The 21,147-nt window shown below is 44.7% G+C and overlaps 1 protein-coding gene across 1 annotated transcript in view; it reads right to left on the bottom strand.

Moving 5' to 3' along the window:
• Positions 1-13,067, bottom strand: part of UBTD2 (ubiquitin domain containing 2) — a 42,114-nt gene extending 29,047 nt beyond the window's left edge. The window contains exon 1 of the mRNA XM_015876283.2: positions 12,932-13,067. Coding sequence (XP_015731769.1) covers positions 12,932-13,001 — 70 coding nt within the window. The 5' untranslated portion in view covers positions 13,002-13,067. The remainder of the gene's footprint in view (positions 1-12,931) is intronic.
• Positions 13,068-21,147: the final 8,080 nt, after the last annotated feature.

The raw sequence follows: 21,147 nt of genomic DNA, 5'->3' as shown, positions 1-21,147 counted from the left end.
GTACACCTTCAGTTAAGAAAACCATCCGTATCCTAGAATTAGAGACATGTTTTAATAACGAGGGTCCTCAGTGGGCTGCTTTGATAATTAGGAAGCTATCATTTGTCTTCCTAACCTAAAATGAGAAGTGCACGCAAATATACACAGTGCCTGGCTCATCCCTGGCTGCCAACCTCCTACATAGCCCACACAAGATGAGGGACCCAGGGGCAAGCCAAGGAACTGCTCTCTACATTGAAATTGCTCAAATTAAGATAGATTAGAGCAGCCAAAACCCTACCACCCTCAGCAAATTAATTTGATCTCCTTCAAAAAGCCCCAAGTGCAGAAGTCTTCAGCTCTGTGAATGCACAGAGGGATGCCTGCTCCACAACAGAGGGCAGCACTTCCAGCAGACACAACAGCACTTAAGGATATTCTCTTCTTTAGTAAGGAAGGGATAACTTGGTAGCAAGATTTGATTTAAAAGGCATTTTATTCTCAAAAGCTCAAAGCATGCTAAAAACATGCTGTTCAATGATCATGTTGGCAAAGGCTTTGGCTGCCATGTACCCAGCAACAACTGCACCAGGTCTTGAACATGGGCTACCTCTGCCTCCTCTAAAGAGCATTCACCATTCACCCAAGGGAGCTCATTCCTCTATTGTTATCATTTGTTGTAAGCAAAAGTAGCACTGTTTGTTAGAAAACATGCCCCTTTTTTTTTATTTTCACATAATTTAAGTAATAGGTGTTATAATAGCAGATTGAGATAACTCTATAGAATCATAGAATCACAAGAGTTCCATGCACTTACTGCACAGGTACATCTCTTGTTTAGGTGAAGGCAGTACTGAAAGCCTTGAGCAATGAGGGCTAAGGGAAGAACTCGCAGAACAACTGGCTGCAGGAAAACTTCTGATTCACCCAGTGTGCTGTAGTAATTGCTGTGCTCTAATGAGCAAACTATGCACACAGAATGCTGCTTCTGCAAAACTGCCATCAGGGCACCCTGCATCCAGGGCCTGGCTGTGCAGGGACCCCACTGCTGCCCCCCTGACAGTAGCAATGCCATTGTAAACATGAAAGCAAGCCATTCAGATCCCCCAGTGAATAGAACAAATGCACAAAGAAACTATTTTGAGTTTTCTTGCTTTTAAAAGCCTGTATCAAAACTAAGAACTAAAAAACGTACGGCTGCAATTGGAAGCCATCAATCCAGCTCTGTTATCACAGCCAGCCCCCAGGCAAGGGGTTTTTTCCAACAGTAGTTTCTCTTTACTATTTAGGCTGTATCTCTGGTTCAGAGAACTATGGCCAGCATCCAGTACCCTCCCTTTTCCAGCAATATTTAGGCACTACTAGCAACAGAGGCCATTAAAAATAACCAGAAAAGCAACAAAAAACAAAAGATTCCCTTGGTATGGGAAGAGAAATCCTTGCTGGGCTATGTCCATGATGAGTACAAGCTACTTAGAAATAAGTGGAAAAGCCACCAGAAAGAATAAACCACTTTTCATATTCTTTTCACACTAAACCTGAAAGATTGATTTCCTGCATTCTGAACAGACTTCTATTTTTACAACCGAGCTGTAATTCCCTTCCCCAGATCACGGCGCTTTCCTCTCAGCTGTCACAGAATAGCTGGTGCCTTCTGATTCATCTGGTAGGAACTGAGTAAAGAGAAGAAAAAGGCCGATTTCTGGCTCATGCAGTTCAAGGTGTGCCTATTCCTAGACAGCAGATATTTGCTGAGATTACATTTCCTAAGCACCTGTAATGAGGACGCCTTGCTAACATCACACATTCTCTACTCCCCTCTAACACATCATTCAATACAGACTTATAAAAGCAATGAAAAGAATATTCAAATTAGATTGAATCGGGCATAACTACTTTTTAATCCCATTCTCAAGGCAAGGATCTCTTAAGCCTTCCAGTAGTCCTTAAAAGCAATGCAGAATATTCACTGCCCAGAACTGAATCATCTTAAGACACATTTTGTAGAACAAAAACAGCATTTGCTCTCCTAATTGAAAACAGCCTGTTCATGTGGGCTCACCATTCAAACTGACTCTCACACATAATAGTCAGCACTCTTCTTAGAAAATGCCTGTTTTCCAAGAAACTATGTTCTTTACTTATTAACCTTTGGAATGAACAAGCAAATCTACATTGAAACGCATCAAAACAATAGAAGAGGTGGGGTGGATACCTAAATCTGACCTGCATGGAAGAGAAGCAGCTGATGAGCTGATGGAAAAAAATCCTTTATTGTCTCATTTTTCTTAATAACAACAAAATAAAACACAAGAAAGAAGGAAGGGAGGCTGCACTGCGCCTCTAGAAAGAGACTTTATCAATGGGAGATGAATTCAGCTGGGAAATTTGGCAGGAAGAGCAATCAGATAGTGACAGCATACTTGAGTAGGCAACCTTGGAAAGGAGTTTACGAGAAGATTAAGTTGGTTGGTAGCATTTCTAATAGGGAATATTCTGCTTGCCGCAGCATTCAACTAGAAAACAGACACCTCTGCCAGCACTGTCATCTTGGACTTTGCACAACCTTGGTTCAAGCTGAAACATCATTACTTCTATAAAAACAAATAAACAAACACTATTAACGGGTTTGCTCATCAGACAGCAGCTCTCACAGCATATTCCTGCACGAAGGCTGCCAAGAGACGTTAACAAGGCGGGATGCCTGCAGGAACCGAACCGCCTCCACCACCCCAAGTACCCATCGTGTTTTCCTAACCAAAGCAGAGCTTAATGCCAATTATTGAGGCTCAGTAATATGTTTCCACCCCAAGATGGTAAAGCACTTCTGCTGCTTCTTCCATAGTTCTACAGCATGCTTGTTTCCCTAAGTGTAAACAACAGGAAGAGAACATCAGCCTCAGGGCTGATAATGTCTGGATACGGGTAGTGACAGAACCTTCCTTTCTGCCACTGCTACACCAGCACTGAGCAGTCAGCAGGACCCAGCCACGGGTGGGCTTAAGGGTGAGCTTCCCTTTGGGGCTCACAAATTAACACACCAGCAGATCTCTGCTCCTCGGCTGTCTGGTAAATAATCCACGCTTAACTGACTTATGTCAGATATGCTTGCAATTCTCCACTGGCAAAACTAATCTGCACTCACTGTTTTCAAGTTAAACAGGGAATACAAATTCTTCTTGCTTAAAATAAGGTTGCCATGCCTTCCTCAGCTCTGGGAACTGACTCTCCAAACACCAGTAAAGTATTTCTCTTTTTAAGTTGCCTATAAAAGCTCTGTTGGCCATTTAACCACAAGCCATGACTTCTCCTCCTTCTGAACTTAAAACCAGTTCCCAGAAAGAATGTTATTAGGCACAAGAGACCAGTGAGCGCACTCGAAAGGGTGTGAAACATCCCAGGAAGACAAACACATGAAAACTTGAGCTTCTCCTCTACTGACACCTCACTGGACTTCACTAAGTGTATGCTTTCATAGGGTTCGTGCCATTTAAATAACTATTTTGAGATTTTTTTTTTAGAATTTAAGCTGTTTTGAGAGGATTACAGGAAAATAAACTGTTTTCTGTATTGATCTTCTCACACTGAGAGAAAAAACAAGACTTTTAGAACCTCTCCTGAGAGTTACATTTAGAGAACTGCTGGGCTCCCTATGGCCCAAGGTCCCTCGTTGCAGTGCTGCCTTGAGATGCTGAACCACAATATCCCTGCTTGCCTGCTCTGACAGTGCTGCTGCTCCTTGCTTCTCCCTAAAGGGGAGACCAAAATTCTGAGTTCCCTCTTGTTCCTTTCTGAAGGCATTTTGCCGAGGCCAGAAACTGAGCCTGGAGTATTTCTGGAGCTATTTTTGTGCTGTAATATCAATGCAGCAGCTGAAATGCCTTGGATATGTACAATGAACGTGTTTGTTTCAGTTGTGTTAATGCAATGTTCCATCACTGTCTTAAGTACCATCAGCATGAGGCTATACAATACGTGACTGATCCAAAGCATGTGACTTCAATTGAGCAATGTAATTTCAATACACATGTGGCTTTCTGTTGGAACTCAAGCTGTTTTGGCACCAGAACTTGTTTTAGATTTGGACAGGGATATAATGGAGATACACAGATGTGGAAAACTGATGTACAAATGAGTAAATAAGAGAACTTATCTCAAATGATTATTTTAACTTGTCTAAGAGAAATAACCAATACTGATAAACACTTCACAGAACACAAGCCATTACTGAATAGCAAGCCATGTTCCTTTTATATAATTCTCTAGGCATATAGTAAAGAAAATGAAAAATAAAAAAACAGTCCATTATGCATTTTACTGAGCCAAGTCATCAACATATAACTCAAATCAGTTCCTACTCCATAAAATAAAGTTTAAAGAGTGATTTGACAGCTTTCCTCTTCCCTACCCCTGGAAGAGCCAAGCCTCCAGCTGGGACCCCAACTCCCCACTCTGCAGTGGGCATTCTGTGCACAACACACATGCAATGCAAAGCACAGCTCTGCTGGCCCTTAGCAGCAGGGCATTCTGCTCACATCCCAAACACAACGGCACCAAAAGCAGCAGGGGCGAAGGATGATGCAAGCGAGAGGTGTGAAGGACTGGAGTGCAAAGCTTCATCTCGACGTATGTTTAACTACTGCTGCCACCAAATATAGCTTCCTCAAGAGTACATCCAAGGGTTAGCAAAATTGTTAGTCTAACCTTCACAGTGTTTATCGTTTCCAAACCATTTTCCCCATTCCCATACAGCTTATTTTCCTTTGCCTTCATCTCATTCAGTGTTGTGGGTGCCCCATCCCTGGTGGTTCCCAAGGCCACGGATGGGCCTTGAGCAGCCTGAGCTGGTGGTGGGCAGCCAGCTCATGGCTGGGCACAGGGCTGGGCCATCTCTGAGGTCCCTTCCAACCCAAGCCATTTTTAGAGACTACTGTAAGCATGTGAATCAGCCATTTTTCTTCAACTATTTACCTTTTTTGCCAGAAAGGCACTACTCCGCAGTTACCAATGTTCCACAGTAGGCTCAGTTGCTCAAAAGCAGCACGTTGCCAAACAAAAATTGGCAGGAGGAAATGGCATTTGCCAGCTGCAGGTGCTATCCGCTGTTTTGTAGGTACTCTTTTACAAAAAGACTGTATTTATCCCTACAGACAAGAAATCACAGGAGATGATAGTTCTACGGCAGAAAAATAAAGCGACAAAGTAAATGCCATGAGAGATCCTTCTCATGAATCTGGAGTGCCCTTGATCACAGCGGGAGAGCACAAATTGAGTTCCACAACTGAATTTTAAAAATACAAAGGTAGAAGGCTCCCAACCCCGAACCATTGTGCTCTGCTGCTGATGCAATTTCAGACCCTATGAGTATTCTCAAAGAACACACATCTCTAATGAAAAGAAGGTGAAAAATGCCTTCCTACACCATGGGTTCTCTGCACTACACAGATTATTTACAGTTGTGACATTTACTGGAGATTACAAATTATTAAATGTTCATAATTATGAGCCATATTTTAGTTATTTATAGAAAAATGTCAGTAATGGGAGATGTTTACTAAGAGTAAACACTCTCTATATAATGTGAAATGATAACATGCATTCTACAGCATCGCACTGTATGTTTCCAAATGCTTTAGCCTGTAATCTTTCCCTCCATGGCAGCACCTGTTCTCATTGAAAACCACTGAAGTACTCATGTCTGCCATTTGTAAAGGGCCTCCTCTTTCAAGTTTGAGAATGTAGGAAAACCACGTGAGGGCTCATGCAGAAACTGCCAGCCCCTCCTCCCTTCTATCTCATTTTCAGCACAAGGATGTCTGTATGCATATATGCATGTATTCATGTATGCACACATATGCATGCATCTGAGTTTCTCCTAAAGAAGTGATTCTTCCCTTCTAAACTGTGTCCATCTCCTCTCACAAATGGCTTCCAAGCAATGCTTTGAGTTTGTCCTGTTAAAACACATTCATTAAGTATGTGGGAAGGCAACAGAAAAGGATATGTGGAAAAAGAATGGGGGAGCTGAAAAAGTGGTCTAATAGACAAGCACAGCAGGAAGGCCTCCCCCCCCCAACTGTATTTGTACATAACACAGTTTTCAAATGCTGTACATTAGTTCCCAATGGGTCAAACGGATGCAAACTCATTAACAGCACGTATTAATTGCTCGTGCACTTCTTACCTGCAGAAGATGCAGTTGCTCTGCTCCTCTCAATACTGTGAAACCTCAGGATGACAGGCTGCTTATGTCATTTCAAATATTTAAGGTAGCCTAAGAGATACCAGCACCGCTCAGCATTTAAAATAGAGCTTTTAGTTCACTTCAAAAGGTGGGGAAAAGATTAAAATCCACTTACACGGTGTGCTCTGCTCTGCCTTTGGCCATTTCTTACTTGCACAGCCCTAACCCAAACCTGCCAGGAGAGAAAGCTGCTGCCAGGTGACAGCTGGGAGATCAGCCCAGGGTCAGCATAGGCAGAAATGCAAAACTCACGATCTGGCTGAACCTTAAACCACATCAGACAACCTGCATATTTTACTGCAAACAGGTCAAGACAGTAAAATATCCAGTTACACACAATGTTATAGGTGTTTTCCATTAGCTGTACAAGCAGCATAACACAAGCACTCTGGTAGCTTTTGGATGCATCACTTGTATTGCTTCTGTCCACCTCTGATAAAGCAGTATGAAGCACTGAATTCAATTCTGCACTTCTAACACGAGAAATGCAATCACAGCATGAGGGAAAACTATTTTTCTTTAAAATAAATACACAAACCTTCTCTTCTTCTGCATCACAAGCAGTGGAACATCTCTGCTCCTTCAAATCTTAGATTTCAGCCAGACAACACATACACAGCAGATTAAGTTGTAACTGGAAACCCCAAAGTGCAAGTAAGGCTGTTCTCTAACAGCCAGAAACCAGGTTACTGACTTCACCTTTTTTACTCTTCCTTCTGCTCTACGTGCTTCACAGAAAGGATAACCTCACTGAAGCCAGGTCTCCAAGCCCTGCCATGCTTCCGTTCCATACAATGACCATCCCAGTCCTTACACTAGTCCCCACTGGAGGGCAATGGGGAACCTGGCATTGCTGCCACCCAAGGAACAACTCTGATGTGCTGGTGTGCTTGACTTGTGGCAATGCAAATGCCCAAGGCTTAGAGTTACTGTGAGTAAATAGAGACCATGTGTTGCCAGTAAGCAAAGCAGAGAGGACTGAGAGCCCAGTGTGCACACATACTGCTTGCACCCACCCAAGGTCAGTCACCTTCCAGTACCACAAACTGGGGAGACATCTAGCTCAGCCTGCTCGCTGCATTCATACTATGAATAAGATGATGAGAACTAGCTTTTAAAACTAGATATAGCGACATGTAGAAAGGCTTATTTTCATAAGGTGCCCTTAAGACCTACAGAGCTTCCAGATGGAAGAAGGAAAAACAAACCTCCATGAACTACACCCTAAGCACCTGCACATGAAAGCCAACCAGTGGCTCCTGCCTTTAGGCTGACACTTGCCTGACATGCACCCAACTGATGCCCAGTTTCTCTTCGGCTGCAGGACTTCCAGCTGGAAAGGCTCCCATCCTTCCCTTCCAGGAGCAGGGTTGCCATTGACACTGGGAAAGTGAAACTTGCTGCTACACACCCAGCTTTACTTTTCAGTTACACACTCATGGACTATCATGAGGTACCTGCTGGCCAGTATTTGCCTTCAGGACAGAGCAATGGTGCTTCTTACTTAAAACCCACCAAGCAAAGAAGGACTGTGATACTTAAAGAAATAGCTGCATTCATTGCTGGAACATCATCATCCGGTCAGAAGTTCTCCAGAATTAGTTAGAATTAGTCTATTCTTAAGATCTGGGCAATCAGACCACATCTGGCTTCCTTGATCCGTCTTGGTGCTTGTAAGAGGACCTGCAGGAATGGCTAGGACCTAAATGCAAGGCAGATCTTTATTTCTGGCTTCAACTGTATTATAAGTCATGACTCAAACTGTATTGTTCAACATTCATATGAAAAATAATCGCTATCATATTACCCCACTGCAATAAGAGGGGATTACTGAGATATTTTTTTAAGAGTTTATTCAAACAGGCGATGAATAACATGTTTTCATTTATCAAAAATCTCCAAAGCACAAAGAATGTTCAATTTATTATATTTAATATTCAGCAATTTCAACACCGAAATCCCAAGCAGAGAAATTAAAACAAATTGCTTCATCTAGAAACCAAACAAACAATTACACAAAGGAACAAGGCCAAAAAGGAAACAGAACAGCTGCATTAGTCAGCCCTTATTAACAGTAAACACATTACCTTATTTCATTTTCTAAGAGTTATTTGTTAACACCTGAAAAACAAAGTCTACGAGGCTACAAATGGTATCAAAGTGATTCTCAGGTGCTCTCTGTACCAAACTGCACATCCCACTGAACCCAAGCAGGCTGCGGGTACCCGGCCATTGGAAAAACAAGACATTCATTAATGGCTTTTATTAAAATGCCCTGATTAAAACCACATGTACTATTGCGGAAATCACAAAGAGATTTACAACAAGTTGTGAGAACCACACTAAGCTTTCTTTATTCCATTTTAAAACAGAAAAAAACACAGTAGGATATGACACCCAATGCTTGTTCATAAATTTAGTATTACTGTTGCAAAACAGCACCTTATCTTAAGGCTGCACTATAAAGCAGCAGGAACAACCTGAAGTCCCAAACAACACCACAATCCCAGGAAGGTGCTACAAGCTGCTACACTGTATCTATGACTCGAAATCAACAACTAAAACACTAAAAAACTCAATCTGGGAGATTCTTTGTGTGCTGACATACATTGGGGTATGCACCAAATGCTATTAACTGCTCAGTCATAAGATCCTTGTTTAAAAACCCTGTGCTAGCTGTGCATGGGCCTACTGTATTAATGCAATTGTGAGCAACAAATCTGACTACTTAATATGCAAATTCCCTTGGTCAGCCTTCCATAGAAGCACCATGAAAGCAGTTATTGTAACTCCAGATCAGACATGTGATATACAGCACGACACAGCACTCAGCTGAAGATATTCCAGAAACCATAGTCCAGCCCCTGAAAGCAGAGGCCAAGCCTGGCATCTGGCTTGCTAGAACTTAACGAAGCATCAGCACTGTACCGAATATTGCAGGAATAATTGATACTTTCCACACATCCTGGTGCAGCAGTCAGATGGGCAGCCCTATTTCCTCTTGCTCCCATTATCGCTGCTGGCTGATAGGAGCAGCAGTAAAGAAGACGGATTTCAAACAGAATCATCTTCTTCCCTAACAAAGAAGGGCGATAAGAGCTCCAACAGGCAGCTCGCATCCAGCAAGGAGAGCACAGCAGCAATCAGACAGCCACAGCTGAGAGCCTTAATCTGTAATGACTTGTCATGCCCACACGTCAGGACATGGCATTTCTTGCCCTGCACAGATAACTCTCTCTGAACTTTGGGAAGTAAGACAAAGTAATACGCAACTAGTAACAGAGGAAAGTTTACCAGAAGAAAGTGAATGGATTCGTTTTTCTCTTTCACAACCATCCTCCCCTCCAAGAAAAGGAAAAAAAATATAAGAACCCTCCAAAGAGGACTTGCACGTTTCTGGTTTGTGCCAAACCGAACTTAACCTGATAAGCTGTTAGATCACACTTGCAAGCACAACGCAGAGCTCTCCAGCAGGTAACTCACTCCAAACCCGATGTTTCAAAGCCTTTTTGAACAGACACCTGTATACAGCCAGAAAGCAGCTATTTCTCTCCCAGTTTCCCCGTTCTGCAGAAATTCCATCACCTTTAACAAGGCACAGCAAGAGGAGATTTGTTGCTTGGCTCCTGAAAGCTTGGAATGTCTGACAGGAGACAGCTGAGCTAAAGCAGTGGGAAGAAACATCTGTGTCTGCAATCATCTCCCATTGTTCTTTTTATCTCCTTTAAAGAGTCACCAATAAAACCACCTCATCATCCAAGACATCCACACAGCTCTGCTGGACTATAATGCCCCAAGCTTTGAGACAGGAATATTTTTTCTAAATACAACAAAACTATTCTATTCAAAATGAAAACCCATTGAAAAGAGCAGTGATAATGAAACAGGTGGTATCAAGCTGGAAAAAAAGCATTTCATCTCTAGCAGGACGGGCAGAGCAGCATCTGTTTAATTCCTGCCAAGTAACAGACTCCTCCTGCTCTGGTCAATGGGAACAGAGCAGGCAAGCCGGTAGATTTGATGAGCTTGTTCTTACACTCAGAGACACACCCAAGTACATTAAATAGTTCTCTGGATAAATGCAAGCATCTCTCCGACCTTTGCAATAGGAAAAGACAAAGGAACCGCACGCAGTCAGGGCACTGTCAGCTTTGCAGAGCAGCAGGGAAATGAGTGGAAGTGCCGGTGACTGACAAAAGCTCAGAGGACAATACAGGGATGTGACAAATTCTGATTTTCATTGCGATGATATCATCTAGCAGGATTTCATCAGCTCTTCACTGCACTGTAATAGATGGAGGCTGGTATGAATTAGACTTGAGATCCGGCTCCCGCTTTTATGCCACATCAAGCGCCGCTGTTTCTATCTAATCAATCTCATGACTGCTTGTCATTCTTTAAGAAACTTTCCCGTTCTGAGGGAAAAAAACAACGCTCCTCCATAGTCAGTCTATCAGCAGCAACATTCTGGCTAGAACTGGAACATTTCTATCCTAAAACATCTTCCTGAGTCACATAAAATGAGGCAGCTCCGCTGATTGACAGCAATTTGAAGGCGATTACACTTGAGTTGGTCGCAAAACAGCAGTTGGAGGAAGTAAGCCTTGTTTTCAGGAACAGGAGCAGGCTGCCCTTCTGTCCAGGAAAGGCTCAAAAATGACACTCACTTGGGGCTTCAGCTGGTTCGGTTTCTGATGCCTCAAGACATAAACTCCCTCCAGAGATCAAGCCAGATTTCATTCTCAGCATGGGCACACGTTCAGAATTTGCAACCCTAAGGATTAGCAAAGGGAGGACTTCAGCGCCTGGGGAGTTAAATGTAACAGAAGAGACGCTGAAGTTCTTGCCCCTTAACCTATATCCCCCACCTCCCCTTCCCTGTTTTGGAGAAGCAGAACAGATAGGCAGCCTTACAGAACGGGCTAACGCACACTGCAGCTCATTGTTTAAGACAGCCCTAAGAAGCACATAATTCAACTGAAATTACATCACTTCTCACTTCAGCGAGACAACCTTAAGGAACATTATCCCCAGAGCATGAATCAACGCGAGCCAGCTGACATGCATTCTGCAGCTCACATCTCGAGGAATCCAGCTGCTGTTCTGATGCACCGAGCACAGTAGGTTACTAACCCAAAGGCTGCAGCATGTCCTGCCATGTATGGTGCTCAAAGGAACGTGCTCCAACTAAGTCTTCTTGGGACAGCAATCTTTAGACAACTTGGATGGAAATCACGTACCTCTGTACTGCTACCAAGCACGTAATAAAGCAGCATTACTATGTTACAACATCAGCAAAACCCCGATCATAATTATTTTCCCCCTATCTCATTCATTGGACATCAGAAGCAAGATAAGAGTAAGGAAATTAAACCACTGTGACACAATCTTACCTCATAACACCTGCCTAGAAAAGCTGTCAACACAGCTTTTTGATGGTTCTTGGTCAAGATTTTATAGGATGTGAAGATTTCTGCTGTTCTTTCTCCTTGACTTCCACATTCCTTACTCAGTTTCCCATCTCTTACTGGTTGGTAAGTTTCCTTAGCACTGGATACGGCTTTTAAGAACAACTTCTTAACAAAAATGAATTTACCTCTTTTAAATAGATGGGAAGAGCAAGGAAGACAAAGCTATACAGTTTCCTTTAGTGAAATGACGTTGTGATTAAATCCCACACAACTGAACTTCCCGGTGTTCCTGTATACTATGTATACCTGGCATTAATCAGCAGGTGACTGCTTCAGATATAACTGTACAAACTGCATTGTTGTGTATATATGATGGTAAAGTCACTGATGGGACAGAACACCAACCAGCTGGGCTGCCTGAAGTCGAATCAAACCAATAAATAACACTCTGCAAAGCACGGGGGGATGATGCAGATCTAGGTCAGCAGTTTTCAGCCTGGTATCTGCGGTCCCTGTATGCATAAGGACAACTGATACACCAATCGTCCTGTTGGTAGGCTGACTTGAAATAACTGCACAGCACATACAGCTCTGCAGGAGAACATCAGGGGTCCACAAACCTCAGATTGGAAAAGCAATCAGTCAGACGTTAAGGTGGAGGGAAGCAGAAGGACTGAGACACTTACAGTGTCTGCACACAGGAGGTGTGAGCTTCCACACAGCGAGAGCACACTGCTCCAGCTTCTGAAGTCATTGGAAACTGACTGTTAGCATGGGTGAGCTAGGCTAGAAGAAAGCATCCATCTTTCTTAGAGAGAATAAAGAGAGGAAAAAATAAAAGGAGAGGGGAAAAAAAGAGCCTAATCCACGGTAGTGCCAGGACTGAAGTTATCTGAAGAATTATTTTCCACTTACCACAAGGAACTGAACCCAAAGAAAACAAAGTTCCGGAGCCCCGGGCAGGCCGCTGCCCCGCCGCCGTGTGCCGCAGGAGGGCTGAGGGCTGCGGGCGGGGGGAGCAACGCGGAGCCACAGCCCGGAGGATCCGGCCGCCCCCCGGCTCTGGCACCTTCCCAGGAGATGGGGGAGACCCTCCGTGGGCCGAGGGCTCGGAGCACACATACATCGCTCTGGGAAACTTGCGGCCCGGGCGCGGTGCGAGGAAGGCGGTCAGGGAGCAGTGCGGTTCCCCCTCCCGGCCCCACGGCAGGCCCCGGCCCGCATTGCCCGCCCGCCCGCCAGGGGTCCCAGCGCGGTGCCGGGGGCAACCCACCCGTCCGCCCGCCCCGCCGCTCACCTCCGGTGCCGTCCGAGTTCTCGTTGAGGCTGCCCGAGGAGTCGTGGTGGGAGCCCACACACCCGCCCATGGGGCCCGCCCGGCCCGCAGACCCGCCGCTGAGCCGCCCCCCCACCCCCCTCCCCCTGCAGCCGAGCTCCGCGGCCGGCCGGGCAGGCGCGATGGATGCGGAACCGCCTCCTCGTTCTGTAACACCGCCCACGGGGCGAGGCCTGATCCCGGGGCGCAGCTCCGCCCGTGATCCGCCCCGGACACCCGCCCGGGTGGGGTCGGCCCTCGGCCTGGCCTGGCTGTAGGCCGCGAGGGCCCAGGGCCGGAGGGGTGGGCCTATAAGGCCGCGCTGTGTGGGGGGTTGGCTGCGGCTCCGCTGCGACGTGGGTAGGACCACGGCCCGGTTTGTTTGGTTTTCCCGGCTTGGAAGTCTGGGGCTTTATCTTTTAATGTCTTTATTTATTTATCTTCCCCCCCCCCCCGTTTATTATATTTGTAAATGAAAAGAAAGTCCGCACGCTCAGATAAATCCACATCCTGCTAATAATACAAACACCTTGGTGTGAACAGCCTGTCGGTGTGAATTAGAAACAACAAAACAGGCGAAATCACTGCCTCGTGGTCAGTCGGCACTCGGCCTTCAGTGAAAAGTTGGATTTTTGTGCGCTTCATGCCCAAAGGGCTTATGTTTATAGATATGTATGTAAATCTATTTCAGTGTTTAGAGGGGGGCAGGTGCTTTAAGGAGAATCTGTTGTGATAAGACAAAGGAAAATGGTTTTGAACTAAAAGAGGGGAGGTTTCAATTGGATATAAGGAAGAAGTTCTTTATGATAATGGCAGCGAGGCGCTGCATGGGTTGCACAGAGTGCCCCCATCCCTGCAGACACCCTGGAGGGGCTCTGAGCACTGATAGAGCTGTGGGTGTTCTGTTCATTGCAGGGGCTTGGACCAGATGGCCTTAGTAGACCCTTCCAACTCAAAGAATCCTATGATCCTGTATCAATCTAGCAGCCGTCTTGCTGTGGGCTTGGGGAATTACACTTGATGTGCTATGGATGTACAGGTGCTGTTCGGAACAACTAGCAATAAGTCAGAGCACTGAAAAGCGAAAGCAGTACAAAAAATAAAGCGTGGTAACAAACTGAGCTCTGGGTTCCCTGCACGTTCTGTTGCACACAGCAGCTTAACGTTCCAGCACACAAAACAGCAGAAAGCAGAACTGAAGCTGCACATATTTTACCTACTAAATGATGACTTTTGCAAATGTATTTATTTTAGAATTCAAACAACAATCTCTGTTTGCAGAGCTGCTTTTCTGTGCAGGACTTTAAAGCAGAGAGAGAAAACACAGCTCTCGGTTGTCGGAGCCATGATCAGAAACGCATTGGACACATAGCAGGGTGGCTGCAGGACAGCCAGCCGGCGTGGGAAAGTCTGTTGCCTTGACCCAGCAGTCTGCAACAACACTGCAACAATTCACTGGCACAGACCGCTCTGAATGTTTGGTGCTAAACTTTTGCATTAGCTGCCTTGTTCTCAGACACACACTGTATGTAGTCTATGTATCAGTAAACACCAGCCAAAGTCAGTATCTACTGCCTGACCCCGTGATCTGGATGTATTCGCAATGTACCAATGAAGTATAGAAGACAAGTGAAGACCTTTTCCAAACAGGTGACCAGTTTTGAATATTATTCTCTTTCTCAAAGCGTGTTTCATGAGAAGCAAGGGCTGAACTTTGCAGTCAAAGCTTCTGCACTCTAATCTTGGCTCTGCCCTGGATGCCCACTGTGGCCTTGGACAAATCACGTAACCTCAATTGCTCTATTTCTGTCAGTAGATTAATGTTTGTCTACCTATCTCCTGGGGTACGGTTAGGATTAATTAATTCTTACCCTTCATTACTTGCTAACTGCTGCAGTGTGTGGGATGTAAAACACTTTGAACATCAGAAGAGCCGTTTCACAAATTAAATGGTGTAATGAATTGACTGTTCCATACAGTTTCAATGACCCTATATGGTTGGAAATTTTTCCTTGTGGTCATAAACCCTACAGTGCTAATGGCTACAGAGTTTTCTCTCGGTACAAAGTGCTGCTGGACTGTGTGTTGTACCAGGAGGGTCAGAGCGATGGGACACCTCACCCAAGGAGTGAGGCACTGGAAAAGCCTGAAGTGGATCTACATTTGTATTGCCTGGTTTATTTCCTATACACTCCTAGATATTAAAACACTTGGTGTATTTCACCCAGCTTTGTCTCCAACTGGGATCTTCCTGTTTGCTTGCAGTCAATGGCGGTGGTTCTCGCTGTCACATGATGACACAGTGTGATAAATCCCTGTTCTCTCATGAGTCATCTTTGCGTGGGAACAAGCATGAGATGCCGACAAATTGCACCAGTGCTGAAACTTCTGTCTCAGGCATCAACATTTTGATTTCTATCCGTGCTCCCCAGGACTGTACTATCAAAGTCTTATCACTAAGTGAAAGTCTGCCCAGCTCTCTTTCATCCTCCTTTGACAGATGGGAAAGGGAGACACCAGAGATGAGGTTATTTGCCAAAAGTCCCACAGGAAGAAGAAGCAGGAAAGAACTGTTGAGTCCAATCGGTGTGTGATGCTGAGCTCGTCTTCATCCTCAGACAGCCTGAAGAAATATAGCAGATTGCTATTTTCAGATTTACTTCCACATGACTCTCCTCCTTAAAGCTAATGAGGCTGTAGCCTTGTTCTCAACGGCAACAAACTATTGTCATCTATCCCCTAGAAAGCCCTACCAAAGCATCCAGGATCAATCCCTACCACTTAGAGGCCACAAAGCTGTGTCTAACTGATGTTAAACTGGGCACAGTTTGTTTCCATGTAAAGTTGAAAGAAAACTACTGCACAGGAGGGACCTGTGGCAGGGGAAACCCATCAGACACTGGGACACTGTCAGCTTTGTCAGTGATGCTGACAGTGGGATTGAGCTCACCCTCAGCAAGATGGCACCAAGCTGAGTGGAGCTGTTAACACAATAGAAGGAAGGGATGCCATCCAGAGGGACCTGGCCAGGCTTGAAAAGTGGGCCCCTGTTGACCTAATGAGGTTCAACAAGGCCAAGTGGAAGGTGTTACACTTGGGCCTGGTTAATCCCGATATGTGCACAGACTGGAAGATGAACCCTTAGAGAAGGACTTGGGGGTTTTGGTTGTGGATGCCCCATACCTGGAGGAGTTGAAGGCCAGAGTGAATGGAGCCCTGGGTAGCCTGATTTAGTGGGGGGCAACCTGTCTTTGGCAGGGGTTGGAGCAGGGTGATCTTTAAGGTCCCTTCTAACCTAAGCCATTCTGTGATTCTATGATTAATCAGGTAATTCTCTCTCCATTCATGACCTTAAAATCAGATCTTTACAAAGTTATGTTTGGAAAATATGTGGATAAAAAGTTGCTATAACTTCAGGCTGTAAGTGCATAAGCAATTCCAATGTAAGTTCTGTTTCTTACCTGTGTTTGATGACAAGAACCTCCAAACTCATTCTTTTAAATGGGGAGCAGGGGTATATATCTTAAAGCATTAGCAGTTGGCCTGCAGGTACCACCATGACAGACACACAGTGAGGCAGCCAGCGAGTGAGCTGCCCACTTTCATTTTGTGCTTCATGAAAGCTTTATTGCTTCTGCTCCTTTTAAACACACTTCTCATTTTTAATAAATCCTGAATCCTGCAAGCTGTTCTGAAAGCAGATTTTTTAACCCACATTCCCAACCAGCTTCTGTCAACTTGAATTCTGTGAATAAGAGACTTACTGGTTGATATTTATTGCTTTGTCACGTCAGGGAGGTGTTTCTAATGCTCAAAAATGCCCATTTTGAAAAGAATTAGCCTGGAATGCTAAAGAGATGAAAGTGAAACATTGCTTCCCTCTTGTGGTGCTCCTCCTGATTGCACACTGAAATGGCAAGTATTGTTTTTGTGTTATTCTAATGACATTTGCAGAGTATCACTTTCTCACTGATATGCAGCCAAGTGTTTATTCCCATCCTGCTGTTACTGTTGCGGTGCTGGATAGAAGCTTTCTTCCCAAAGCTGCATAAGGACACAAAGTGTCGGCCTTCAATAGGCAGATAGAAGATGTAGGAAGCTTATCTCCTTAGGGCCTGCTGTTTGTGGACAAGTTCTCCTCCTCTCTCAGCTGCATTTGAATCGATTCTCTGTTTGAGAGGAAATGCCTGAGTATCACATACTAAGTAATGAAGTGGATTAGTGGCAGTGGTATAAACAAGGGGAAAAGCTGTGGGCCCTCTTGCAGAGTGTGCTGATGTAGCACGAGCTTCGTTACAGGCTGCTGGGCCAGCACAGGGCAACAGGCAGCACAATGGGCTGTATTATTGCATTTCTTCACTTGCTGCTGTTATTGTATTAACGTCTGGAGGGCTCAGTCAGAATCCCATATCTCCATCCAAAAGGACACTGAAGTTTCAAAGGAAAGACATGGAAATGTAGGATGCAGTTTGAATTAGAAAAGGAGCGTAGCAGGAAACAGGATGAAAATATCTGTGGCCATGAATAAGCGTGAGCAGTTAAGTCAAGAGATTTGGATTTACTACTTTTTTTCCCCTCTTTTTTTTGTAGTGTAAGAATGAAGGCATGTGCTGGCAGTGATAACCGGATCAGCCAGAGCTGATAAAGCAGCTTTCTTCCACGGGGCATGTAACTGAGCAGAGAGTGTGAGGAATCGATAACCCTGAGGGCTCTGCAGAGTTTGCAGAGGTTTGTGTCTGGCACCAGAGATGCCTCAGGGGCAGCTCCTCTCATCCACAGCTGCTGGATGGTGCTGGGTGCAAGGAGAGAACACTGGTGTAGCACAGCCCATCAGCTGCTTTCTCTATTAATCTGTAGGCAGAGGGGCCTCCTACATACCAGAGCAGCAAGGAGGAAGGCATGTTAGTAGTGGAGTCAAGGTATTCAGGCTGCTTCGTGACCCATTGCTTCTGTATTGGCTTAGCACCAACAGACAGCAAAAACTCCTTTGGGAAAGAAGTTTGTGTTCACATGTTCCTGGGTTTTAGCTCTGCTTCCCAAACACAAAGCATGTGAAATCTGAGCTATTTCCTAGACAAAATATCCAGACAACCTCCTCACACAGGGCTGAAGAAATGGGTTCATTTGAGGAGAAATCACACAGTTTTTGGAGGGAGAAGGAGGAGGGAGAAGAAAAGATGCTACCTCCTGTCAAAATCCTTTTGATACAATCAAAGCTGAGCCAGATGGTAACGGTACAGGCTAATTTTCCCATATGGCAGGATCAATCACGTGAGAAATACACTACGTTAAGGGATGCGTGACACTGATAGATGTTAATATTCCAAATATTTGAGGCTTGCATCTTGAACGTTCTCATGGCCGTGTATGGGAGGAGAGGCACATGGTTGGGAAGTGCTCACTTGGACTGCAGTCCTGCCCCAGTGGGAATTTCCTCCTCTATGCTCCTCTGCAGTAGGAAACATCTGGTATGGCAATGGCTTCCCTCTCCCCCCATCACACTGTATATGTGCCTGGGCAGGTGCTTGCCTGGAAGGGAAATGGTGGCATGGGAAGGCAGAGGAGCTGATTGCATGTGGGGCACCCCAGGGAGTTCTGTCTGCAGCTGTGCAGGAACTCCAGTGAATTTGTGCCATGCTCAGAGTGTGAGAGAAGCTTCCCTTGTTGATGGTGCTACCAAGAAGAGGAACGATGTGACTTTTTGTCTCCCAGATTCATGCCAGCTTTCCTAATTGTGGCATGTGGTGGTTTTCAGGGATGAAATACATTGTTCTCTTTCATATGGCTGAGTTTTACGTGGAAAGGAAAAGAAAAATAATAAGCTGAACAAAACCTCCAGCATGCACGACACATTCACACTGTAACATTGGATGACTTTGCCTGGATTTATATCAAAAGCTTGTCTCCTCCTGTCACTATTTTCTCTGAGGAGAAGCTTGTTTCATACATACTGAAACTCTATTGAGTTGGAGGGATTATCTCAGGGATGATAAACTTGGCTGAAAATCTGTTTTGAACTCTTGACAATGATATTAAAAAACAATAGCAACAAGAAGAGATCTCAGCTCATGACAACTGTTGTTTGTCCCCTATGCTGCCTCCTGCTCTAGAATAGGATCCTATTGTTACATTTCTGATAAACAAAGAGGCAGTTTCTCCTCCTGCCTTATTAGCCTTTGTATGAATTGAGGAAAATAATGGCAGCTGTATGGCATGCTGCAAGTGACCAAGTTTGGCCTGGTGGACGTGACCTACAGCACATGTGAAGAAACCAGGTGAAGGACACCCAGAGAGAAGACTGAAAGTCCATGAATTCAGATAAATAAGAGTTGCTTTAATTTCTACTTCAGAACTCTGAGTTTTCTGTGACCACATCCAGTGATTCAAACTGAAGAGATGCTGGGATAGAGCAAATGCCACTTCATAAATAGAATCAGAGGGTGGAAAAGACCACCAAGATCATCAGGTCCAACCACCAAACCATCCCACCATGCCCACTCACCACCCTTTCTGTAAAGAATTTTTTCCTAATATCCAACCTGAACCTCCCCCGGCACAACTTCAGGACGTTAACTATTGTTCTACTTAAACTCTTCATAGGAGAAACCTGAAGAGAGAGAAAAACAGTTTAAACATTGATATGCATGAAAAAAGAATTCTTAAACTTGTTCTTCAGGAAGAGTCAACCCCTTGCTGCTGGATCTAGCAAGTAACACCTTTTGGGGCACAGTAATTGGGAAATTACCATGGCTGAGGTTTGTTCTTTCAGCTCAGCCAGGTACAGGGACTGAGTGGATCTGCTTGGCAAGCACAGCCCTTCAGCTGCAAACAACATGGGACTCATGGGACCACTGGCACATGGCAGCACACACCACAGCTTCACGGAGAGTAAAGTGTGTCTGTCCCAGAGGGGATGGTAGCTCCGGTAGTCCCTCACACTCATTACACATATTCTTCACTTGGGCTCCCCACTACACAGCTTTTAATGAATGAACCCTGGAGAAAAGAAAGAAATTCTCTTTGCTAAATGTAAAAACATGTGAGCTTCCTCCAGCTCTGTCAACACCACCGAGCATCACAACCCAACAGTAAATTCTAGGTTAACTATTGTAATGAGAACAAATACTCTGCATGCAGGCAGAAGTGATAAAGTAATTGGTATCATCACCTTTTCAGTGATGCTTTGTCAGGGATTTCTCATTTTGCATTTATACATTCAATTTTTCCTGCCTAAGCACAGCATTTTGCCTTTGTCCTCATTGAGTTTTGGCTTACAAATATCATCCCATTATGCAGATCAATTTGAATTCAGATCCTGTCCCCTGGAGTGTTTACAATACCTCCTAGTTTATAGGACTGTATTATTTTACTATCATACAAATCAGTTATTAATGAACATGATGAATAAACCAGGCTTGTGTGCTTGCACTCCAAACAGCTTCCTCTTTGGGAAGCATTTTCCCTCATGCTTATGCATCCAAATTATGGCCATTTTGTTTGTTTCCATTTTGCTCACATGACCCTAATTCGCTCACGAGGTTGTCATATAATACTGAGCACACAGACTTTTTACACTCAGGATATATCACATCCACTTCTCCCTCACTCACCAAGGCTGTTGTTTCATCAGAGGAGGAAATGAGATTGACTTGATGTAATTTATTCTCGAGAAATCCATGCTGGCTCCTCCTTGTCATTTTATTATCTTCTAGGTGTTTATACTGATTATTTCATTATTTGTTCCAGTATCTTTCCAAGAAACAGAGTTAAGCAGGCTGGCAGATAACTCCCAAGGCCTCTTCTCTCCTTTTTAAAGCTGGGCACTGTTTGTTTCTCCTGTCTCTTGGGGCCTGCCACCATCACTTCTCAAAGATAATCATTAATACTTTAGAAATCTCCCTGGCTGCTTCCCAAGTGCTCCAGGATGGAATCCATTAGCTCTGCTGACTTCAGAACATCCAACCATTCCCACACATGCTCTTTCCTTATCCTACCCTGCACTGAGCACATCTCCCAGGGAGGGCACTGTGATGGAGGGCATCTGCATCCCTTTGAAATGGGGTCTGGGTGCAGGCAGGGAGCTGGGAAGTCTTGGTTTCCAAAGCACAAAAAAAGTCTGGGTGATTGTAATGAGCTTCTGTGCTGGAGGCTCTCTTCAGTAAACATCTGTGGGAAAAAGTAAGATCATGGTTTTGCAG

This window comes from Coturnix japonica, chromosome 13 (assembly GCF_001577835.2).
Source record: "Coturnix japonica isolate 7356 chromosome 13, Coturnix japonica 2.1, whole genome shotgun sequence".
NCBI lineage: Eukaryota > Metazoa > Chordata > Aves > Galliformes > Phasianidae > Coturnix > Coturnix japonica.
Note: the sequence above shows the minus strand (reverse complement) of the source record. Positions and strands in the feature narration are given on the sequence as shown.